Source organism: Stigmatopora argus, chromosome 21 (genome assembly GCF_051989625.1).
Source record: "Stigmatopora argus isolate UIUO_Sarg chromosome 21, RoL_Sarg_1.0, whole genome shotgun sequence".
Lineage (NCBI taxonomy): Eukaryota > Metazoa > Chordata > Actinopteri > Syngnathiformes > Syngnathidae > Stigmatopora > Stigmatopora argus.
This window is the reverse complement of record NC_135407.1, coordinates 901,180-922,443: the sequence shown is the minus strand read 5'-3', so window position 1 is coordinate 922,443 and position 21,264 is coordinate 901,180. Positions and strand designations below refer to the sequence as shown.

The following is a 21,264-nucleotide window of genomic DNA, read 5'->3' as shown; positions in this document are numbered from 1 at the left end:
GATATTTCCAAAACTTTGCTTTAAACTACACGTCTGGGTTAGATTGAATTAATCGACGCTGAACCTCCAACGTACTCATGATTGCATAACAAACGAGTGTCCTTGAAAGCATCACAAGATCCCCCCTTTTTTTTCTTTTTTTTTTTAGGAGCGCTGATGTCATTTCAAAACTTAAACCAAGCCTCCAAAACTCCACACGGCGAGTCGCTCTCCGCCTTTTCTCTGGGAAAGTATTCTTCTTCTCCGAGATCGAAGCACATTTGTAATTTCAAAAACCTTTTGGAACGTGAAAGAATCTACTGCGGGGCGTCCGAAGGACTCGATCGCAACTGGAAGCCCCTTTTCAGCGGGCAGAAGTTTGTTTGTTTGTTTTTTTTTGTTCTTTTTTCTGTACTCGCGTGTCCCTTTCAAAAGTAGCAAAATGAACCGGAGCTTTAATCGCTCGCAACCCCTGCGGAACATGGATCTTAACGCCGTGGAAGTGAAAAGCAAGGTGGGTGTGCGGTGGTGCGTTTAATTAACGCTAAACGAGTTCACATGGGCGCGAGGAAGCGAATACACGAACACCAAATGTAATTTGTTCTACCTCTTCTTCGATTTTTTTTAAACTTCATATTACACACTGTTTTTGTATTAATATAACTTCACGTTTTGTAATGATAAATCACAGTAATGTTATTCCCCAAACCTTTATTGACAACGTTTTAGCTGTCAAATGTGTTACACTAAATGCTGAGTTCACGTATCCTTGTTAATTTTGCACTTTGTCTAGGAAACTGACCCGAGTCATCCGGTTTTCTAATTATCTTATTTCACTGCTGTTGACAGCAATAGACGACCAATCATTTTAAATAGGGAGAAAATGGCAGCGAGCGATCATCCAAATGGATTAGACGTCTATCGCCGTCCATGGCAGTCATTTAGTGAATGTTGAAAGCGAGGATGCTTAGTCAGTGTTTTGAACCAGTGAAATGTTGAATCATTTGCAATTGAATGCACCACTCGAAACTGGTTTCACTCAAATTTGACACTGATTGTAAGACTATTCCTATCTAAGAAATTGTTTTGAGTCGTAGAAAGGTTGAGGTTAAATGTTGTCACAACAGCTTTGATTTAAACAGACATCCAAACAGGCCATGTTTTTTTTCTTTTTAGCCATGATGGAAATCGTAATCTTTAGTGTTGTCTTAATTATTTTTCAGTGGGGATTGACACATTGGCAAGAAACATGTTAAAAAATGATATTTTCATAAGCAGGAAATTGATATCTGTGCTATCAAGATCATGGATGTCCTGATATTGACTTTTCGCCTCAACCGATCCGCATATTTTAGAGCAGTAAAAATAATATAACCACCATATGCCAAACCACATTATTTGTATCAATATGAGCCCTGCTGGTCAAAAAAATGCTCTGTTTACAAATGTTATATGATTCTCTGTTAGTACTATCATTAGTTTCTAAAGAGAAATAGTCCCACTCTGTGGAAATGTTTGCCTAGTGGTTCGATTTACAGCAGCCACGTAAAACTGGATTGGATCCGACCAAATCTTTTGGTATGATACTCCAAAAAAATAACATTATGGGCACCAATACGATACTAAGTCTCAGCTCGGGACATCGCTAATCACGATATGGTGACAAATGAACATGTTAACTTAATGCAGATTCCTTCAAACCAAACAACAAGGTGTCGACTTGACAAACAGGTTTGTCAGAGATAAAATTTGTAAAATAAATAAATAAATCTTACTCGCAGGGGACGAACATGCCCAAACATAGCGTGGTTCATGTTAACTGAAAGTTGCGTGTGTCACTCCCAGGTGTTACATCACAATTCTACCCTGTTTTGGATCACCAACTCTGTAAATTATGATAAACTTGATATTATTGGTAGAATATCCAAATTAGGTTACTTATGTTGCTATCCATCATTGTCAGCTAGCTCCTAAAATCTGTTGTTGTGATTTATTTATTCTAAGTCACATGGCTAAAACCTTCACTGCTATTACATGAGCATGGCGCTAGCTCTTCAGAAACCTACTTTAGTCATATCTGTCTTATGATGTATTATCTTCAATTGTAAACAAGATGCCTTCTCTTTTTTAAGGTTTGTGTTATGTAACATTCACTTTTTGTGCTTTTAAACATTTGTGGTTTTCCAGAACATGCATTTATGTTTGAGAAATTGTCCTCTAGTGGGGGAAAAAGTGTGTAAAATTAGCATAGCAACCAGATGCTACAGTTTCTGGACCTTCTCCAGTTCTGCGAAAAAAAAATCCTGTCATCTTATACCTGGACTGGATGTCATTTTTGTCATTTTTACAATTGTGAAACAGAAATTTCTCTAATTTACCCTTAACGTCCCCGGAAAACGACAGAGAAAAACAGATTTCCAGGGTTTACGACTAAAGGAATTTTCTGTTGTGTATGAAATCTGTAGCGTTCACAAATCAACAAAAGGAAAAACAAATGTTTTAGACTAATATGTCGGAAAAATGTTTTCAACTGATATTATGTCGAAAAAATGTTTTAGACTGATATTATATCGCAAAAATGTTTTAGACTGATTATGTCGAAAAAATGTTTTAGACTGATATTATATCGCAAAAATGTTTTAGACTGATATTATGTCGAAAAAATGTTTTAGACTATTAGGTGGAAAAAATGTTTTAGACTGATATTATGTCGCAAAAATGTTTTAGACTGATATTATGTCGGAAAATATGCAATTTTTACACTGTCTCCTTTCAATTCATAACAAAAGTATGAGTGGTCTGAAAATAATTGGACGTTTATGATTGTTGAGTTAATGGCCTTTTTGTTTTGTTTTTGTATCTCTGCAGTACGGCGCCGAGTTCCGCCGCTTCTCAGTGGACCGCCTGAAACCGGGCAAGTTCGAGGAGTTCTACAAGCTCATCCTGCACATCCACCGCATCGCCAACATGGAGGTGATGATCGGCTACGCCGACGTGCACGGCGACCTGCTGCCCATTAACAACGACGACAACTTCTGCAAGGCTGTGTCCACCGCGCACCCCTTGCTCAGGATCTTTATACAAAGACAAGGTAAGGTCTTACTTTGGCTACTGACAGGGAGGGCGTCACTATAGCGTTCAAGGACGGGGGGAGGAGCCCCCAGGAGACATTGTGCAATAGCACAAAACTAAATGAGCACCAAAAAAATATTCACTATTACGATTTCAATCTGTGTAAAAAAACAGCATAGTTTGCAGAGTTACAGTATGAGTCCAAATTGACAAATGTAGGATTGAAATGAATTGAATGCTTTTATTGTCATTATACAAGTATAATAAATTAATAATAAATAATAAAAAAAAAAATGATCCTATTTAAGTAAAAAATAAGTGTTGCAGGGGGTGCTGGAACCTATCCCAGCACCAGACAGGGGGACACCCAGCCCATCGCAAATGCTATGTTTATTTCTTTTAAAAATATATATATACTGCTGACTGGTTATATGTGTTTAAGGTCAGGTAAGTTAACTTGGAGTTGACTCAAATTCATGTAATTAATAATTTTAGTTGTGTATTCACATCTGAACCACTCAAAAAAAGGTGTATGTATCCACTACAGTTACATATGCTACTTCGCTATAGGTAGCATTAGATGTAGGGATGTCCCAATGTTGATCTAAAAAAATATATATATAGATATATATATTTTGTGATGAAACCTGATACTACTCTTAAAAATAGCCGCATCGGATCAGGAAATCACTAATGAGAAGTCAATTATGACTTCCTTTACCAAGGGTATGGGGGACAGACGTGATAGGACAGGGACAGTGAGGACAAATTTGGGTATGACTTGTACTCGTGTGTGTGTGTGTGTGTGTGTGTGTGTTTGTGTGTGTTCTACATCTGCAGTCAAAAGTTTTCAAACACTTCAAATTCAGTCTCTTAAAACTTTTGACAATATTTTTTCTGGCTTTGTGTGTATGACAAATGCGATTAATCATGATTAAAAATTTAAATCACTGCCCAGCCCGAAGGTTATGATGATTGACATATTCTGCCCACTTAAATTGAATCTGTCCCTCTTAAAATAGCTTTAATGAGGCCAGTGGCTATTGATTTTTTTCCTGTTATCTGAACTGTAAGCTTCTTTTGGGAAGGCGGCGGTGAAAGACAGTTTATCACGTGAAGAGCATCTTGGACTAGAGAGTCGGAATATTTCCTAATCCAATTACGCCGGGCCTTTTTGTTTACCTCATGTAAGGATTCTTGTGTGTGTGTGTGTGTGTGTGTGTGTGCATGCCCTCTGATTGGCTGGATCTGTCTGTCTGCCAGGCTGAGCCCCGTGTCTTATCCAAAGGAACGGCGCGCACGTACACGCATGCACAAGTGCATAGAAATCAGGTCATTGAGCAAAGCTTGTATGCCGGCATACCAGACATTACTGGGAGACAAAAGATGGGAATGAAAGGAGAGACTCCCTCCGTTTTGTGTGTCTGCGTGTAGTGACGACAAACCCCTCAACTCGTGTGGGAGCGACTCGTCGCCTTACCTTATTTTTCACTTCAACAACTCTGGAACTCTTGCCAGAAATGGGCCCGATTAGCTCATTGGCTGCTATTAAGAGCCAACACCAATGCCGTTGAATTGGGATCGCTGGCATTCAATAATCATGATTTCAGCGCCCTTGACCCGATCGTTTGATCGCCGCCAGTCCAGACAATCAAAATGGATCGGGCATGGATCGCCGTCAATGGCAGACGATGAGTTGAAACCAACATGTGGTGGAAAAGGTTATGTCTCCTAACCAAACGGCATTGGAAAATTAGCCAATGATGCTAGCCTTGAGTATCGGGACGGGTTCGACGTCTATTGCTGAGTCTTGAAAAAGAGGGGGTCGTCTTATATTCGGGACAAAACGGTAACTCCTACGTCAAGAAGAGCGATACCAACATACGCCAGCCCTTAAAATTTAAAATGTATTGAACACAGCCGTCAATGGGAGACAAGGACTTTAAAGTAATGCAATGTGGAACAAAAAATGCAACCTACCAAACTCCATTGGAAAATAATTATAATGATAATAATAATTTTAGACGTGATACCAATGTATGCAATATTTATGGAATCACATCATTATACTGTTGTCATGTCATTTTGCAAGAAAATATAACATAAAACCTCTATTTCAAAGGCATCCTGTTCTATTTTTTAAACTTTCCCCCGTTGTGCCTCTCAATTAGAGGTGCCCTTCAATTAGAGGGAGCCGTTCTATTTTTCAATTCTTCCACCACGGTGCCGTTTTATTAGAGGTGCCGTTCAAATAGAGGTTTTACGGTATATATACACAGTCATAGCTCTACTTACTAATGCCTCTAGATACGAAAGTTTCAGGTTATGATTTTTTTTTATGCAAATGAGTGAGTCGAGATACGAAAAAGATTCAAGTTACGAAATCCCCCCAAAAGTAAAAGCATTTCCTTATCCTTCATTTTGTTTTGGATTAAGCGATTAAAAACTACAAATGCAACGTGGCACGTATTTTCACACACACACACTTAAGGCACACGTAAAAGTCTAAAATGTACTACAAAGTAGACGGCTTTCGGCCCTGGTAGAACGGGCTCTTCCCACCATCTGGCGGACAAACATGGGTATTACATCTATAACGGCCGCGGAGGGAGATATTTCAGTGGTGCAGGGCACATTTTCATACGCTTTATTCATTTTAAGACATTAATAAATCATTTCCTTATACAGGTTTACTTAGTAGTTGTGTGAGGACCGTGGAACGAATGAGTATTTACATATAAAGTACACCTCTACTTACGAAATTTTCAAGTTATGAAAAAAATCTTGGAACCAATTAATTTCGTAAGTAGAGGTATGACTGTATTGACATTACACAAGTATAATGATATTTAACGCTACCATGAAGTGCACAAATAACAACCAACAAACAAATAAATAATCAATAAATAAGTAATAAATAAGTTGTCTTGGACTGGTTGTGGCACTGGCTGACACGACCATCACACAACAACACACACACACACACACACACACACACACCGTTGACACATGAGGTAGCCACACGCGTGATGAAAACACACACACGTCTTTGTTAAACGTCAAACAATGCGACAATGCTTTGCAGTGACGATCGAAAAGCTCCCGCTGCGTCATCTGCCCCTGTGACGTCGCATCAAAAACCATCTGGGAGGGCCGGCAGCAATCGGAGAATCGCAAAATAATGCCGTCTAGTCTCGCCCTGCAACTCCGACATGTATTTTAGCATAACGAAAACAATTGTCCTCACAAAATATAAAAACCGAAAGGACTTAAGTATTAATTTTCTGTTCTACTTAACCCGCATTAAAGCCCTGACTTTTTCCCCCCGATCTCGACGATCAAGTTAAGCCACTCTGTGGGGAAAAAAGGAACAGCCCGTCATTTTTGGCGCGAGCGGAATGCAACTCCCCAGATGTGAGTCAGCCGCAAAACCTTTGCGCGGCGCAAAAATAACTCCCGGTAATTGCCGGTTTTGCAGGGGAGAGCACAGCCGGGGTGACGTAGGGAGACTCGAAATGACTCGGCGGGTGTCTGTGGGAGTGCAAATTTGATGAGCAAACGCTTTGTTTTTGCTCGCCAATCTGGCAAAATTAGCAGCGCTTTTGATGTCATTTCTCGTAGGCTTAAATGACAAATCCCGCGTTGGCTTGGGAAACGCTACCCACGTTTGTTTATTTTGGGATAAAGATAACAAGCGCAGGAAACCAATCTAACCCAGATCCAGTCGTCACAAGCCTCTCCTCCGCAGTGTAGCAAAATCCGGTTCAAACCGTGACGTCAAAAGTGTGCTTTTCATAGTCGTCTTTTTATGCGCAAATAAGCCGTACCCTCGATTCAGTCATTTTTTTGTGAATACGCGAGGTACGTTATGGTAATTTATGGTGAGAAAACGGCTTAGTTTCCGCATTCTCCGAGTGCTGCGATACCAACTAATGACTTAAACTTGCATCTTATTATTATTGTCATATTTTTGGCACATCAAATTCACTCCCATTGTTAAGGCTAACAATGAATAATCACGTTTCACTGCCAATGACGGCGACACCCAATCCAGTTCTTAACGTATTTGATTTTATTTGAATTTCGTTATTGCTCATGGGAAAATATGAGCAATCCACTTTTTTATATTTCGTTTAGAATCTTTCCCGGGCCACACGAAATGATGCGGCGGGCCAGATTTGGCCCTGGCGATACGTCACGCACTTACGCAACAAAATCGAACTTACGAACATTTTTCGACATAAACGCAATTTGCAGACATGTTCGTATGTGCCGTTGTTCGTAAGTCGTATGTATGTTCGTAAGTAGCATAGGGAGCGTCTGTACGCGGGTGAGTCCAGACACGGGTTGGCCACGTCCACCACGCACAAAAAAAATGCCGATTCAAACAACAGAAGATAATATGACAAGCCGAGTTTAAGCCAAACAAGCTTCTTCCAAGACAAGTAAGCCGGCATTCCCGCAGAGGAAATTGGACGTCTACCTGCGCTCTCGTGTTTCTTCAAAGAGGAAATCAAAATAAACCCTGCGACAACTGTACGCTTATCATTATTTTGACTTCACGCTCTCGCCGTATCGTGAAAGTTGAGACGAAGGAAGGCTGTGAAAACATTTATCGCTTCCTCTCGGCTCCCGTGTCGGTTGAAGGTCAGACTCTTACGCAATGCTAACGTGTCCAATCTGAAAAACGGTAAAACAAAAATCATTGGGTTACGGTAATCGGTCGCCGAGGTGAACGGTCGCCGAATGACGCAATAACGGATGGGTCTGCGTTTCGAGATTTGCATCAGACTTGGGCGGCCAAACTTTTAAAGAAAATGAATGGAATTTGGGGCAAACAGATCAGGTTTGAAAATATATTTATTTTGGAATGATCGTTTATTGGCTGAGATTGACGGTGATAGGTGACCAATCCAAGACAGTATAAGAATCTTTTTAAAAAATATTCTTTTTGTTCCACTTTAAAAGTGGTGAAATTACTAAAAAAAATTGAAAAGGCATTTGTTTACATGTATGTATTTTGACTTTTAAATTTGTAGTATGGCTCACAAGGAATAACATTGGAAAATATGAATTGTTTGTGGCTCTCGTCGTCAAAAAGGTTCCCGACCCCCTGGTCTACATTAACCGCGATATTCGAGGGATAACTGTAGTCTGTTTTAGCATAGCTAGCGCTATCTAGCGCTAAAACTAAGAAGTGCAAGCGAATGTAGGCTGAACTCGAGCTTCTTGCAGGTTCTTTTCAATGCTATTTTCATCATTAGCTGCAAGCCAATAAAAAAACTGGGAAGTCACCAGGGTTTTAGGCCTTCCTGCTCCATTGACCTAAACTCGGGACCTCCCCGTGTCTCCTCTCGTTGTTGATAGTTTAGTCTGAGCTCAAGCGCGCCGAACGCCCAAGTCGGCAAAACAAGCCTTGCTGTTTTGCTTGGACAAAACCATATCTGCAAAAATTAGCTTGTGCCGAGGAGATGTTTTCAACCGAACTAAAAAGGTCCCCTTGAATGAATAGCGTCTTTTTGTTTTGGTTATTGAAGTTGGCAGCTAACCCTGAACTAGTTGTTATCACAAGTTATTTGGATAAGTATGCTATGTGAAGTACTAGGATACACGGTCAACACGAAGGGGGGAAAAATGCAATAAATGTGGAGATTTCACCGGCAACATTTAGCAGAGTTGCTTCTAAATTGTTTTACAGCAAATTTGAAGAATAGCACTGGTTTAGACTTGTCTCTGGGGCTCAAATTTGCGTCCCACGATTGGATATCAATGTGTACCATTAGTGTGATCTGCAAATATTTTGATACATTTTAAATCACTTGTGTCAAAGTGGCGGCCCGGGGGCCAAATCTGGCCCGCCGCATCATTTTGTGTGGCCCGGGAAAGTCAATCATGAGTGGCGACTTTCTGTTTTAGGATCAAATTCAAATGAAGAGTATAGATGTATATTACATTTCCTGATTTTCCCCCTTTTAAATCAATCATTGTCATTTTTTAATCATTTTTTCTGTGTTTTTAGTTCAAAAATCATTTTGTAAAATCTAAAAATATATTTAAAAAAAGCTAAAATAAACGTTGTTTTAGATATATAAAAAAACTGAATATTCAGGGCTTTTTTATCCAGTTCTTTTAATCCATTTATTTAAAAAAATCGAAATTCTATCTAAAATGGTCCGGCCCGCATGAAATCGAGTTGACGTTAATGCGGCCCGCGAACCAACCCGAGTGTGACACCCTTGGTCTAGACTCTGATCGGGCAAAATCAATTGCTGTTTTTGCATGAAGCAGGCGGCAGATAACCGTGAAAGCCACGGCCAATGACAAGGGTGTCATTGTTGGCATTGCTGGCAGGGCGGGCTGTTATTTTTGGCTCTTTTGCCTCTTCGGCAAGCAACACGGGAACCTGGGCTACCTCGCCGTGGCGTTCCGAGCCTGTCGGGAACGCTTCCGAGCAGCTGCACGTGCACGTGCACGTGCACGTGGTTGGACAATAAATATAGGGCTGCGTGCGCTCGGAATGATTGGAAAATGCTCTGAGCTGTTGATAATAGACGTCCAATCATGCGAAATTTGACACGCGGTCGTTTATAATAATAGTCGGGGTGTAGCTGTATGCTAAAATGTCGTTTCGGCTTCTGTTCGATTAATTTTCGGCCCCAAAAATGTCAGGAAAAAAATACTGAGGGCTTTTATTTTTCAAAATGTAAACAATAGAATAAATGAATAATGTGTTTTGGGTGGTATTTTAAATAAATGACACTCTGAATTTTCTGAAAAGCTTATCCTCAAGGTTTGCGGGGGTGCTGGAGTGTATCCCAGCTAACTACAGGACACCCAGAATGATGAACAATTTGCGCTAATGCTTATAGCTAGGGGCAATTTTGAGTGATCAACTACACACCTATGCATGTTTTTGGGATGTGGGAGGAAACCGGAGTACCCGGAGAAAACCCACACAACATGGGATCGAATTATTTTACCGCAGAACGGTGAGGCCGACGCCCTAACCACTCGTCCACCTCACTCTGAGGTCATAAAACTAAAACATTTGTAAGAAGAGCTCTATTTATAGTCATTTTCTTGTCTTTTATGTGGTTGATGGACACTGAGTTGGAGTTTGATTTATTTGATAAAGAGTTAATGAACATATCTTTGTCAATTAGATTAGATTAGATAACTTTATTCATCCCATATTCGGGAAATTTCACTGTCACAGTAGCAAGAGGGTGAGAATACAGACACAGAAAAAGACATTTTAGACATAAATAAATGGGTAATAAATAGTTAAATAAAAAAATACAATATATATATATATATATAAATAAATATATATATGAATGTATAAAAAATAAATAAATATATAAATAAATAAAATAATAAACAAAAAAAGAAATATATAGATAAATATATAAATGAATGTATAAATAAATAAATAAATATAGAAATAAATAAATAAGCGTGTTGTATGTAAGATCATAGCCAATTGGCTAATTTCTTATCGCCGTAAATTGAGTCAATGAGTTCATACTTAAAGGTAAATAATACATTTAAAAAAAAAACACTTTCTAATCTTTCTCACGGCCTGGCTGGCAGTTGACAGACAACAAGCAGACAAACAGGATTAGGTGCTCACAAACTCCAGGAATGCAGAAGGTTCGAGCAAAAACTGGGGCTGGTTAGTACTCCTTCGATGATGCAATGTTGTGACGCCACATCTGGAAATTTCAATGCGTTCCTATTGATACAATGGACTAAAACAAATAGACTTGATATGCGCAATTTGATTTCTGCCAGAAAAAATATTGTTGGTAAAAGTTCAAAGTGATTCCGTCATGTTGTGATTGATCCGATAAAAATCTTTGTTGTTACGTGCCATTCCTTCATGTTTGAGATTCACTCAGCAGGAGCCTTTTGCACAAGTCAAACTGCATGGAAAACCCAGCCATTTCCCACGTTTTATTCATGTTCTGATTAAACGGCGTGGACACCACCCTCCCTTAATTAAATAATTTCCTTCTACAACTCAAAAATAATACTACAGTGATACCTCGAGATAGGAGCTTAATGACCTCATAAATAAATGTAATGATAAACTTGAAACGGCTGTCAAAGGTCTGTTCAGAGTCAATGGCAGATTCCTTTTCCTCAAACCAGAGTAGTCCATGACAGTAAAGAAAAGTTCCTGCGTGTGCTGACACACATCCTTGGCCTTTTCCTGCCCCCCCCCCCCCCCCCCCCCCCCCCGGCCCCCCCTCCTTTGCCCCACTGACTCCATTCGCTCATTTGGTCCACACGTCAATCGGAGTATTTCCACGCCGCTTGTCACGGCTCTATTGTTTTCAAACGTCCTCCCGACGCTGCGGTCCTTTTCCTTCCTCTTTGGTCCCGAAATGCTGAGGCGGCCCGATTCTCGCCGCCAAAGCGGGTTCGAAAGGAAGGGGTGACGGGATGAAGAAATTAAAACTGCAGAGAAATGCAACAAAAGGCATAAAAAAAATAGTGTGGCGTCCAATTATCTCTATCCAACTACATGCCTGTCAACCTCTGCCGATAACTGCCCTTATAAATGATTATGATTCCCCTTACAAACCCCCCAAAAACCTTACAAACACCGTACGACGAGTCGTACGGTGTTTGTAAGGTTTTTGGGGGGTTTGTAAGGGGAATCATAATCATTTATAAGGGCAGTTATCGGCAGAGGTTGACAGGTATGATATACAGACACTCAACGTTTAATGTAACTTCACATAAAACTGAATTCTAATTTAGTTTTAATCTTTTTTACCTTTGTAACGGGTTGGGCCCCACCCGACGTTCCGCCGGAGCCTTCAAAACGAACGCATCAAGAGTTGTTTGGAACTTGCCGCTTCCCCGTTTCTGATTACCGAGTGTACATATATTCCAGATCTTTTCTTTGCAAAACTCTGCCCATCCATTGTTGTTTACCTGGTATGTAAATGTAGACCAAAGTGGGGGGGGACGGGTATGGAAATGCAAAGTCCGCCCAGTGCTCGTAGAAAGATTTTATACACGAAAGAGATGCAAAAAAAAGACAGTGCCATGGCTACCTGGCTTGGTCGCATCACCAAATTTTGACCGCATCACGGGCGAATTATTCGATCGAAATTTCTGTCGTAAGACGAGAATTTTGTATGACGAGCGGTCGTATGACGAGGTACCACTGTATATATTTTTTTCTTGCAAAATGACATAACAGCATGATCATGTGATTCCATAAATATTGCATATATTGGTATCACGTCTAAAATTGTGTAACCTGAAACCTTCGTACGTAGAGGCATTCGTAAGTAGAGGTATGACTACTTCTATGGTTTAAACCGAAGTCGTGAAAAAGATGTCTTTTCAAGGGAGAGCGCTGGGCGGGCCCGTAACAACGTATAGAATTTTCAACAGCCTCTTTTATATAACCAGTAAACGTGGGTCCAGCCAAGCCGCTTTGTAATTACGGCCTCCCAAAATATCCCTTTACCCAACAACAAAAAAACGCGAGCCAGTTCGCATTGCTGTCTTTTGGATGCAGTACGTTATTAAGACATAAACTCCGTGGGTTCTCTCAAAGACACCAACGTCCATTGTTCTAAGAAAGAGAGAAATTTTCAAGTCGGGCACGTGCGGTCGAGCCCGAGTTAAGATGCACTGTCACGGCGTGCCAGGCTCGGCCCGCTAGAAGCAGAGCTGTAATTAAGGCGGAGCTGCAGATGAGACCGCGAAAAAGCCACTTGTCATTTCGCCATGGTTCCGATCCCAGAATTGATCTCAGACTTTTCGAAGGACCTCTTCCGGCCGGATAAGGTCGTTTCTTTCATCTAGAGTTTGGACAAAATGGCCACATAAAAAAAAACATCTAACTCAAAACGCAAAATTCAGGTGAAATGTTTATTGCATGTATATATAGTAATGATAAATCAATAAGTAATAGGAGTAGTCAACATAGTTACGTGAATAAGTGGTCACATAAATAAGTAGGCACAAAGTGACTAAAGTGGTTAACAGTAAGTTTTGGTTAGTTGAGTATGGTGATGCTCTTGGAAGAAACTGTCTTTGAGTCTGTTTGTCTTGGCTGTTATGGTTTTTAAAAAAATCTTTCAATTGTTATCCAAAAATAGTACATTTAATGGGCGGCTCATTAACACACAAAAAACGAGAACTCACGAGAACCCATTTACAGTTAAAATCCGGTTTATTTTTGTCTGTTTTCGGGAAGCTGTTGGAGATGGAAATTGAAGTATTAATATAATTAATATTAATTGCAAGAAGCGACCTATTGAAAGGGCTGGATTTAAAAACTCCCCTTTGTAACCCCTCCAAATCCGAGGTAGCCTCGTTTTAAGTCATCCCAGATGTGTCGGCGTATTTGTTCTGGAATTGCAGGGGGTACCACCGATGGGGGGGTGCTGCCTTCTTCTGCCTCTAAATGCCACACGCAAAGATTATCCGGTCTAGAAAACCTGTTTTACGTCATTCAGGACTAACCTCATTCCTAAAGAAGTCCTTATCAACAAGCCTCCTTTGACAAAAAACAAGTAAACAACTTGCCTTCATTGCTTAAGTTACAACAAGCAGTTTTTTGGCCCTCTTTAGCTTTTTTTGTTAGCGTTAAATGTTCTTGAAAATGCTTTTTTAAAGCAATAGTGACAGAAATTATTGTCGTAAATGTATTTATAAAATGTACCATTATGATTTTTTTTAAAATATGCAGTCACACTGGTAATATATTTTTTATTCCAGAATAATAGTCTCTTGCGTGTTATGTATTATATATATTAATTAATTAATTATATTTTTTAATGCATTTTCACTTTTTTTTTGTCCAAGGCAAAATATTATACAGTGGTACCTTGAGATACGAGCTTAATGCGTCCCGAGACTGAGCTCGTATGTCGATTTTCTCGTAACTCAAACAAACGTTTCCCATAGAAATGAACGAAAAACAAATGAATTCGGTCCAACCCTCTAAAAAAAACACCCAAAACAGGATATTGGAATGGAAAAACATTTTTATTTGTTCTAATTCGCCATCTATTAACAAAGTAACAAATGACTAGTGGTTTAATACTACTCAAATTTGTTTAACGTACTAAAATTAGACGGATTTCGCGGGCGGGGGGGGGGGGGGGGGGACTTTTTGCATGGCAACGCGCTCGTAACATAACAAACAAATTTAAATGAACTTGGATTACGATGCAGACACTCAAAAACAAGTTGAATTTTACCACTGTACCGCTAATCTAGACCAACCAGATTATTTGTTTACATCCTGCCTCAGTTCCATTTAAGTAACAAGCGCATTCCGTGCCTTGGCGTACTCGGGTGCGTTTTTCAAAATAAAAGCATTCCGCAAGGCGAGGACATTCCTCAGGTGTTGACTCATGTACTTTAGTGTTCACACCTGCGCAACGACTGGAGTTTAGTCTTCTTATATTTGGCAGTGACGCATTTTGATTATGTTATCGAGCAGCCCCATCCAATATTTTCCGTCCGTGGAAGAATGTCAAATATGTTTCCCGCTTTCGAGTTCTTTTCGCTCTGTCTGGGCTTGGTTTTTATTTATTTTATTTTTTTTAACTTGATGCGCCTTGGCAGCAATCTCACCTCTAAACACAGACTGGAGTCTTCCCGGGATGTCTCTGATCTGAACGCCGCGTAGACCTCCCGTTTTTAGCCGGGCAGCTTGTTTGCCTGCCCAAAAAAAAGAACTTGTTTTCAGAATTGTGGTCTCGGGGACAGCTATTTATAACTTGACACTTTAGACCAGGGGTCAGGAACCTTTTGGACAGAAAGACAATTCTTTTTGTTTTAAAATGTGATTTAAATGAAAGCCATACTCCGAATTTAAAAGTCAAAATACACAATGTTAGCTTTTGTCATCATTTCAACACTATAAAAAGTGTTACGCTATTGCTAATCAATGACGGGGCCATATGCAGCCATCAAAAGAGTCATATAGGGCTCGTGAGCCATAGATTCTCTACTCCTGCTTTAGACCTTTAACAATAGAGACCAACAGTTTTTTTGTGGTTTGTCAAACAAAATAAAAAAAATACAAATTAAAAATGTTCTAAATGTGTGCGTGTACTATATTATATAGTACAAGCTAAAAATGTAATTATCAACTACGTTTTATTTTAACAATGTCATAAAAGATCAATCACTCAAATTGACTTATTTCTCATTTCATGTGTATTTAAGATTCAAATAAAACTGTAATTAAATAGAACAAAATATTAGTAGTTTGAATTAACCCAGCTTGTTTAGCCGACGTCCGCTAGCTTAACTGCTAAAAGAATTTTGATATAAAATTGTTTTGGACAAATCATTAAGAGAAAAAAAAAATATATATATATATACCTCTGAAAGTTCTGACATTTTCACCGTTTCCACCAGACGGCAGTGTTTCCTCCCAAATCACCAAAACTAAACACAACGCTTTCAAAACAAACCATTACAACAGCACTCTAATCGAAATAATCATCACAGCAGGAAAAAAATGATTTCAAAGCTTTTTTTTAAATCAAATTACCCGATTTAATAGTAACAGCACTATTATATGTATAAATCGCCCTTATTTGCTAATGATACATCCATTCAAACGTTTTAACAATGCGGAAAATCGCATTTAGCCGTCGCTAACGCTACCGTTCTGCACGCCACTTTTGATTTGGCCGCTTAATAGGCAACCTCTCCCAGGTGTGTTTTGGGCTTCGCCGCTAGAACCGTCACGGCATTTGTGATGGTCACTCTCCGACGTATGTGAGACCCATCCCCCCCATTTTCCAAGTGATGATGGGCTCTTCTGTCACGACACGCTTTGTCACGCCATCACGAGGGAGGGCTGGAGGGGTGTGTGCGTGTGTGTGAGGGGGCGGCGGCTTATGGTCCCCATGGGTTGTTGGGGTGCAGGAATGCGAATAAATGGGCTGCCGGTTAGGACGGGCTGGACAGTAATCCCTCGAATATCGCGGTTAATGTAGACCAAACATGGCCGTGATAATTGGAAAATCGCAAAGTAAGCTCGCCCCTATTATAACTACCTTTTAAAAAAAATATATATATTTCTGAGTCCTAGTAGCAAGACTGGCTTCAGCTTGGAATTTCACATTTGTATGAACTTACAAAATAATAATAATAATAATAGGAGAAAAAATCGTAAAGAAGTCGTGATACGTGAAGTCGCGATAAGACTGTACAGCAAGGGTGTCAGACTCGGGTTGTTTCGCGGGCCGCTTTAACGTCAACTTGATTTCACGTGGGCCGGATCATTTTAGATATAATATTTAGATATATTTTTTTTTATAAATGGATTAAAAGAACTGGATTAAAATCCCTGAATATTCCGTTTTTAATAGATCTAAAACATGGTTTATTTTAGCTTTTTTTAAATATATTTTTAGATTTTACAAAATGATTTTTGAACTAAAAACACAGAAAAAAATGATTAAAAAATGACTTTTGATTTAAAAGGGGGAAAATCAGGAAATTTTATATAAATCTATACTAATCATTTTAATTTGGTCCTAAAACAGAAAGTCAGCACTCATGATTTACTCACTCGGGCCGCACAAAATGATGCGGTGGGCCAGATTTGGCCCCCGGGCCGCCACTTTGACACCTGTGATGTAGAGAAACAAAGCAACAAAATCACTGTTTCACAATAGTATAATCTATGATTTACCATTCATCATATTTTGATTTTACCCTTGTAACAGTTCAATTTTAATCTCGTTACATTCCTCTGAATTTTTCTCTCTGAATATTATATTGTATGACTCCTAATTGGTCAACTGCCACTTGAGGGGCGGAGTTTGCGAAAGGCCAATCATCTCCAAATGCCCTCGCTTTCTATCTCGCCAAACTGCAGTACCCAAGTTTCACCTCACCACATGTGAAATGCCTGAGTCGGAACCTTTTAGCGTTCTGGCCGCTACGTGACATACCACCGACGCCTACATTTGTTGACACATCTGCTTTCCTGGCTCACTATTTTTATTTTTTGGGATTGGTTTCCATATAGTCAGCCCAGCCAATGGCAAGTGAGACCTCCAAGGGTTCAGAATTGAGCTATGGCGGGGTGAAGTGGGCACAAAACATGGTCTGGAACGGAATTATAAAAAGCCTTGTTTTTCCGAATATTACCCAGAGTGCATTTGGGGTCACAGGAATAGCGGTGAGCGTGGTGGAGACTCCAGAGGGAGTTCCCGACCCCAAGTCAGACTGCTGCGGGGTCTGTTAGTAGACGCCGTCTCTCGACTACATTCTTGGGGGAGGTCACGTGGTCTCGTCCCCTTTGACCCCGCCCCCTGACATTACAAGAGTGAGGGAGGAGAGAGAAAAAAAAACGTTACAAGAGATGCACCCTGACATGAAGGGACTTGTTTGATGAGAGACGATAAGCTCCGTTTCACGATGAAATCTTCCCTCCTGCAATGGCGGGCACGGGAACAGAATGTCTCGGATTTGATTGGTCGAAAAAGAGGAGAATAAAAAAACAATGACTTGCAACAATGAAGGGTTTTATTTGTGGAATGAGTCACTCTTTTTGGGGGGATTTGTCTTCAAAGAAGCATGTGGATTTTTAAAAAGATTGTTGACCAGTGCAAATGTGTCTACATATGCATGTATGTATATATGTGTATGTGTGTATGTGTGTATGTGTGTATGTGTGTATGTGTGTATGTGTGTATGTATGTATGTATGTATGTGTGTATGTGTGTGTTTGTATGTGTGTTTGTATGTGTGTATATGTGTGTGTGTGTGTATGTGTTTGTATGCGTGTGTGTGTATGTGTCTGTATGTGCGTGTGTATATGTGTGTTTGTATGTGTGTATGTATGTATGTATGTGTGTATGTATGTGTGTATATGTATGTGTGTATATGTATGTGTGTATATGTATGTGTGTATATGTATGTGTGTATATGTATGTGTGTATATGTATGTGTGTATATGTATGTGTGTATATGTATGTGTGTATATGTATGTGTGTATATGTATGTGTGTATATGTATGTGTGTATATGTATGTGTGTATATGTATGTGTGTATATGTATGTGTGTATATGTATGTGTGTATATGTATGTGTGTATATGTACGTGTGTATATGTATGTGTGTATATGTACGTGTGTGTATATGTACGTGTGTGTATATGTACGTGTGTGTATATGTACGTGTGTGTATATGTATGTGTGTATATGTACGTGTGTGTACGTGTGTGTGTGTATATGTTTGTGTGTATAGGTCGATAGATAAGATGTGGCGTTTGTTGGAAAAGGCCGTAGTCATCCCAGTGTTGCCTTTGTGGTGTCTGGAAAAAGGAGGTGATATGCGGGAAACTGCATACTCAGCAATTCCTTTATGTGCACAACCTCTTATTAGTAAGAAAGTGTGAATACAATGGCGATGTCACTGCTAGCTAAAAAAAAGTCCTGTAAATGATGTATCAGGTTTTTTTCTTTAGGCTTGTGTAGTAAGAGTTGGCGCAATCTGTGAAAAAGATTTTTCGTGGGGAGTACTACAGTAATCCCTCAAATATCGTGGTTAATGTAGACCAGACATGGCCGCTATTATAACTTTTTTTTTCAGTGTTGAGTCGTACTAGCAAGAGTGGCTTCTGCTTATGAGTTTCAGTGTGGATTTTCACATTTTTATGAATTTAAATTTTTTAAAAAAATTAATAGCAGAAAAAAATCGCAGTAGTGAAGACGTGATAATCGAGGGATTACTGTACATCTGCGTGTTATTTTAGAGCAAGGGTGTCAGACTCAGGTTGATTCGCGGGCCGCTTTAACGTCAATTTGATTTCACGTGGGCCGGACCATTTTAGATATAATATTTAGATTTTTTTTAATAAATGGATTAAAAGACCTGAATATTCAGTTTTTTATAGATCTAAAACAATGTTTATTTTAGCTTTTTTAAATATATTTTTAGATTTTACAAAATGATTTTTGAACTAAAAAAATTACGATTATTGATTTAAGGGGGAAAATCAGGAAATTTAACTTACATCTATACTCTTCATTTTAATTTGATCCTAAAACAGAAAGTCGGCACTCATCATTTACTTTCCCGGCCCACACAAAATGATGCGGCGGGCCAGATTTGGCCCCCCGGCCGCCACTTTGACACGTGTTTTAGAGGATTGAAAAGTCTAGTTTTTTTTTCCTTTGCTAACATGTTTTTGTCTTTGCAGAAGAGCTGGACTACGCTAACTTTGGCAACAACACCATCACGCGCAAGAAGAAGACGGTGGCGGCCCTGCGCAACAACGACATCAACCGCAAGAGGGCGCAAATCCGCATCGGCATGCCGCAGGACTTCCGGCCCGTGTCGTCCATTATCGACGTGGACATCCTTCCGGAATCGCACCGGCGCGTTCGTCTGTACCGCCACGGCTCGGACAAACCCTTGGGATTTTACATCCGCGACGGAACCAGCGTCCGCGTCACCCCGCACGGTTTGGAGAAGGTCCCGGGTATCTTCATCTCCCGGCTGGTTCCCGGCGGTCTGGCGGAGAGCACGGGTCTGCTGGCGGTCAACGACGAGGTCCTGGAGGTCAACGGCATCGAGGTGAGCTGGAAGTCCCTGGACCAGGTCACCGACATGATGATCGCAAACAGCCACAACCTGATCGTCACCGTCAAGCCCGTCAACCAGCGCAACAACGTGGTGCGAGCCAGCCGCGTCTCCGGGGGCTCGGGGCGCTCGTCGGACAGCGGCGGCTCCGCCGGGTACCCCGCCCAGGGGGCCACCACGCCCTCGGTGGCCCGGGGCTACCAGGACGACCTGGAGAGCGACGAGGAGACGGACGTGGTCATCGAGAAGAGCCTGAAGCGCCCGCCGTCTCAGAGGTCCGAGGCTTCCCGCTCGAGGCAGCAGCCGACGCCCGGCGCCGCCGGTCCCGCGCCGCCTAGCCCTCCGTCGCGCCCGCCATCGGTCGTATCCACCGCGTCCTTTCACTCTCAGACTAGCCTCAACGGGGGATCGCACCACCATCACCATCACCATCACCAGCACCACCATCCCCAGCATAACCAGCAGCAGCAACCTAGCAGCCTAAGCTACCAGCTCCTCCGAGAGCTAAACCTGCAGCACAGTCAACCCGAACAACAGCCGCCCTATCACGGCAGCAACCCGGCCCTCCGCCACAGCAACGGGAGCCTGCACAAAATCCTCAGCTCCCTGAAAAGTGACCCGCGGCACAGCCTGGCCTTGCCCAGAGGCGGCGTGGAAGAGGACGGCACCGTCATCACGCTATAATACCCGCATATATCCCGCTGGCTGGGCTAGAAATGAGACTTCTATTCTGGCCCTCTTACCCTGATCGAAAAAAAAATGACTGTGATGACAGGAAGTTGCACGACGCCATGGATCATGGAAATCATACTTTAATAACACATTGGATTAAAAAAACACCAACAAAACAAACAAAAAAACTTTTGTATGTCATGTACGTCGATTTTTTTTTTTAAAAAACAGACCATTTTTATCTTTTCATTCTTAATATCGGGACCAAACTGGGGTTTGCTTGTTGATAACTTTTTGAAAGAGTAAATTTATATTTCTTGTATTCTTGACAGTAAGGCGTATGCTTTTTTTAAAAATTGTGCTTGTTAATGATTGCGATGAAATCTTGTATCTGTTTCAATAAATTATTCATTTTCATAGGACAATTTTGTTTTATGTTGACGCTATTTTAGGCTACTTTTTCCTCTGGCCTCTTTGCTAATGAACATTTTTCTGCAGCGTTTACACGGCATGTCACATTGTCCAAACCGATCATAAATCGCCCACAATGCCAGAGTGGTCCACAATCAGTGGGCTGCCAATATGGACCCTCTTAAGTTGACGTATAATTATTCAAGTGGTCTCTTTGTTTTAATCCCCCCCCCAAAAAAGCTAGCAAAACAATATTACCATCATAGAAGTCTTAAAAAGGTTTGCAAAATATTTTTAATGGAAGGTTGAAGCCCAATTTGCAATTTTTAAAATTTTAAACATGATAAAAATATTGCCATATAGACACCACTTATCCATTTTGAGTCTGTACAGTCATTCCTATATGCTTTGTGAGAATCAAGGGTGCCGTCTGCTGGGATTAATTGGAACTGCAGTTCTCTTAACAGCAATGGGAAAAGGTAACAAAATATAGTTTTCCAAAATGTTTGAGCCCATGTCGTAGGCCAATAGTTTTGAC

The 21,264-nt window shown here is 40.6% G+C and overlaps 1 protein-coding gene across 1 annotated transcript; it reads left to right on the top strand.

The window, feature by feature from the left end:
- The first annotated feature begins 141 nt into the window (after positions 1–141).
- Positions 142–20,740, top strand: pard6gb (par-6 family cell polarity regulator gamma b). Its single transcript, XM_077590643.1, has 3 exons — positions 142–493; positions 2,848–3,070; positions 19,261–20,740. Exons 1-3 carry the CDS (start codon positions 422–424, stop codon positions 20,325–20,327), a joined length of 1,362 nt encoding a protein of 453 aa, XP_077446769.1. The 5' UTR covers positions 142–421; the 3' UTR covers positions 20,328–20,740.
- The last annotated feature ends 524 nt before the right edge of the window (positions 20,741–21,264 follow it).

Excerpts from the sequence above, each read along its gene's own strand:
- pard6gb (XM_077590643.1), top strand. The coding sequence starts at position 422 with ATGAACCGGAGCTTTAATCGCTCGCAACCCCTGCGGAACATGGATCTT. Across the intron at positions 494-2,847 it reads CCGTGGAAGTGAAAAGCAAG|TACGGCGCCGAGTTCCGCCG; the intron begins GTGGGTGTGCGG and ends GTATCTCTGCAG. Across the intron at positions 3,071-19,260 it reads GATCTTTATACAAAGACAAG|AAGAGCTGGACTACGCTAAC; the intron begins GTAAGGTCTTAC and ends TTGTCTTTGCAG.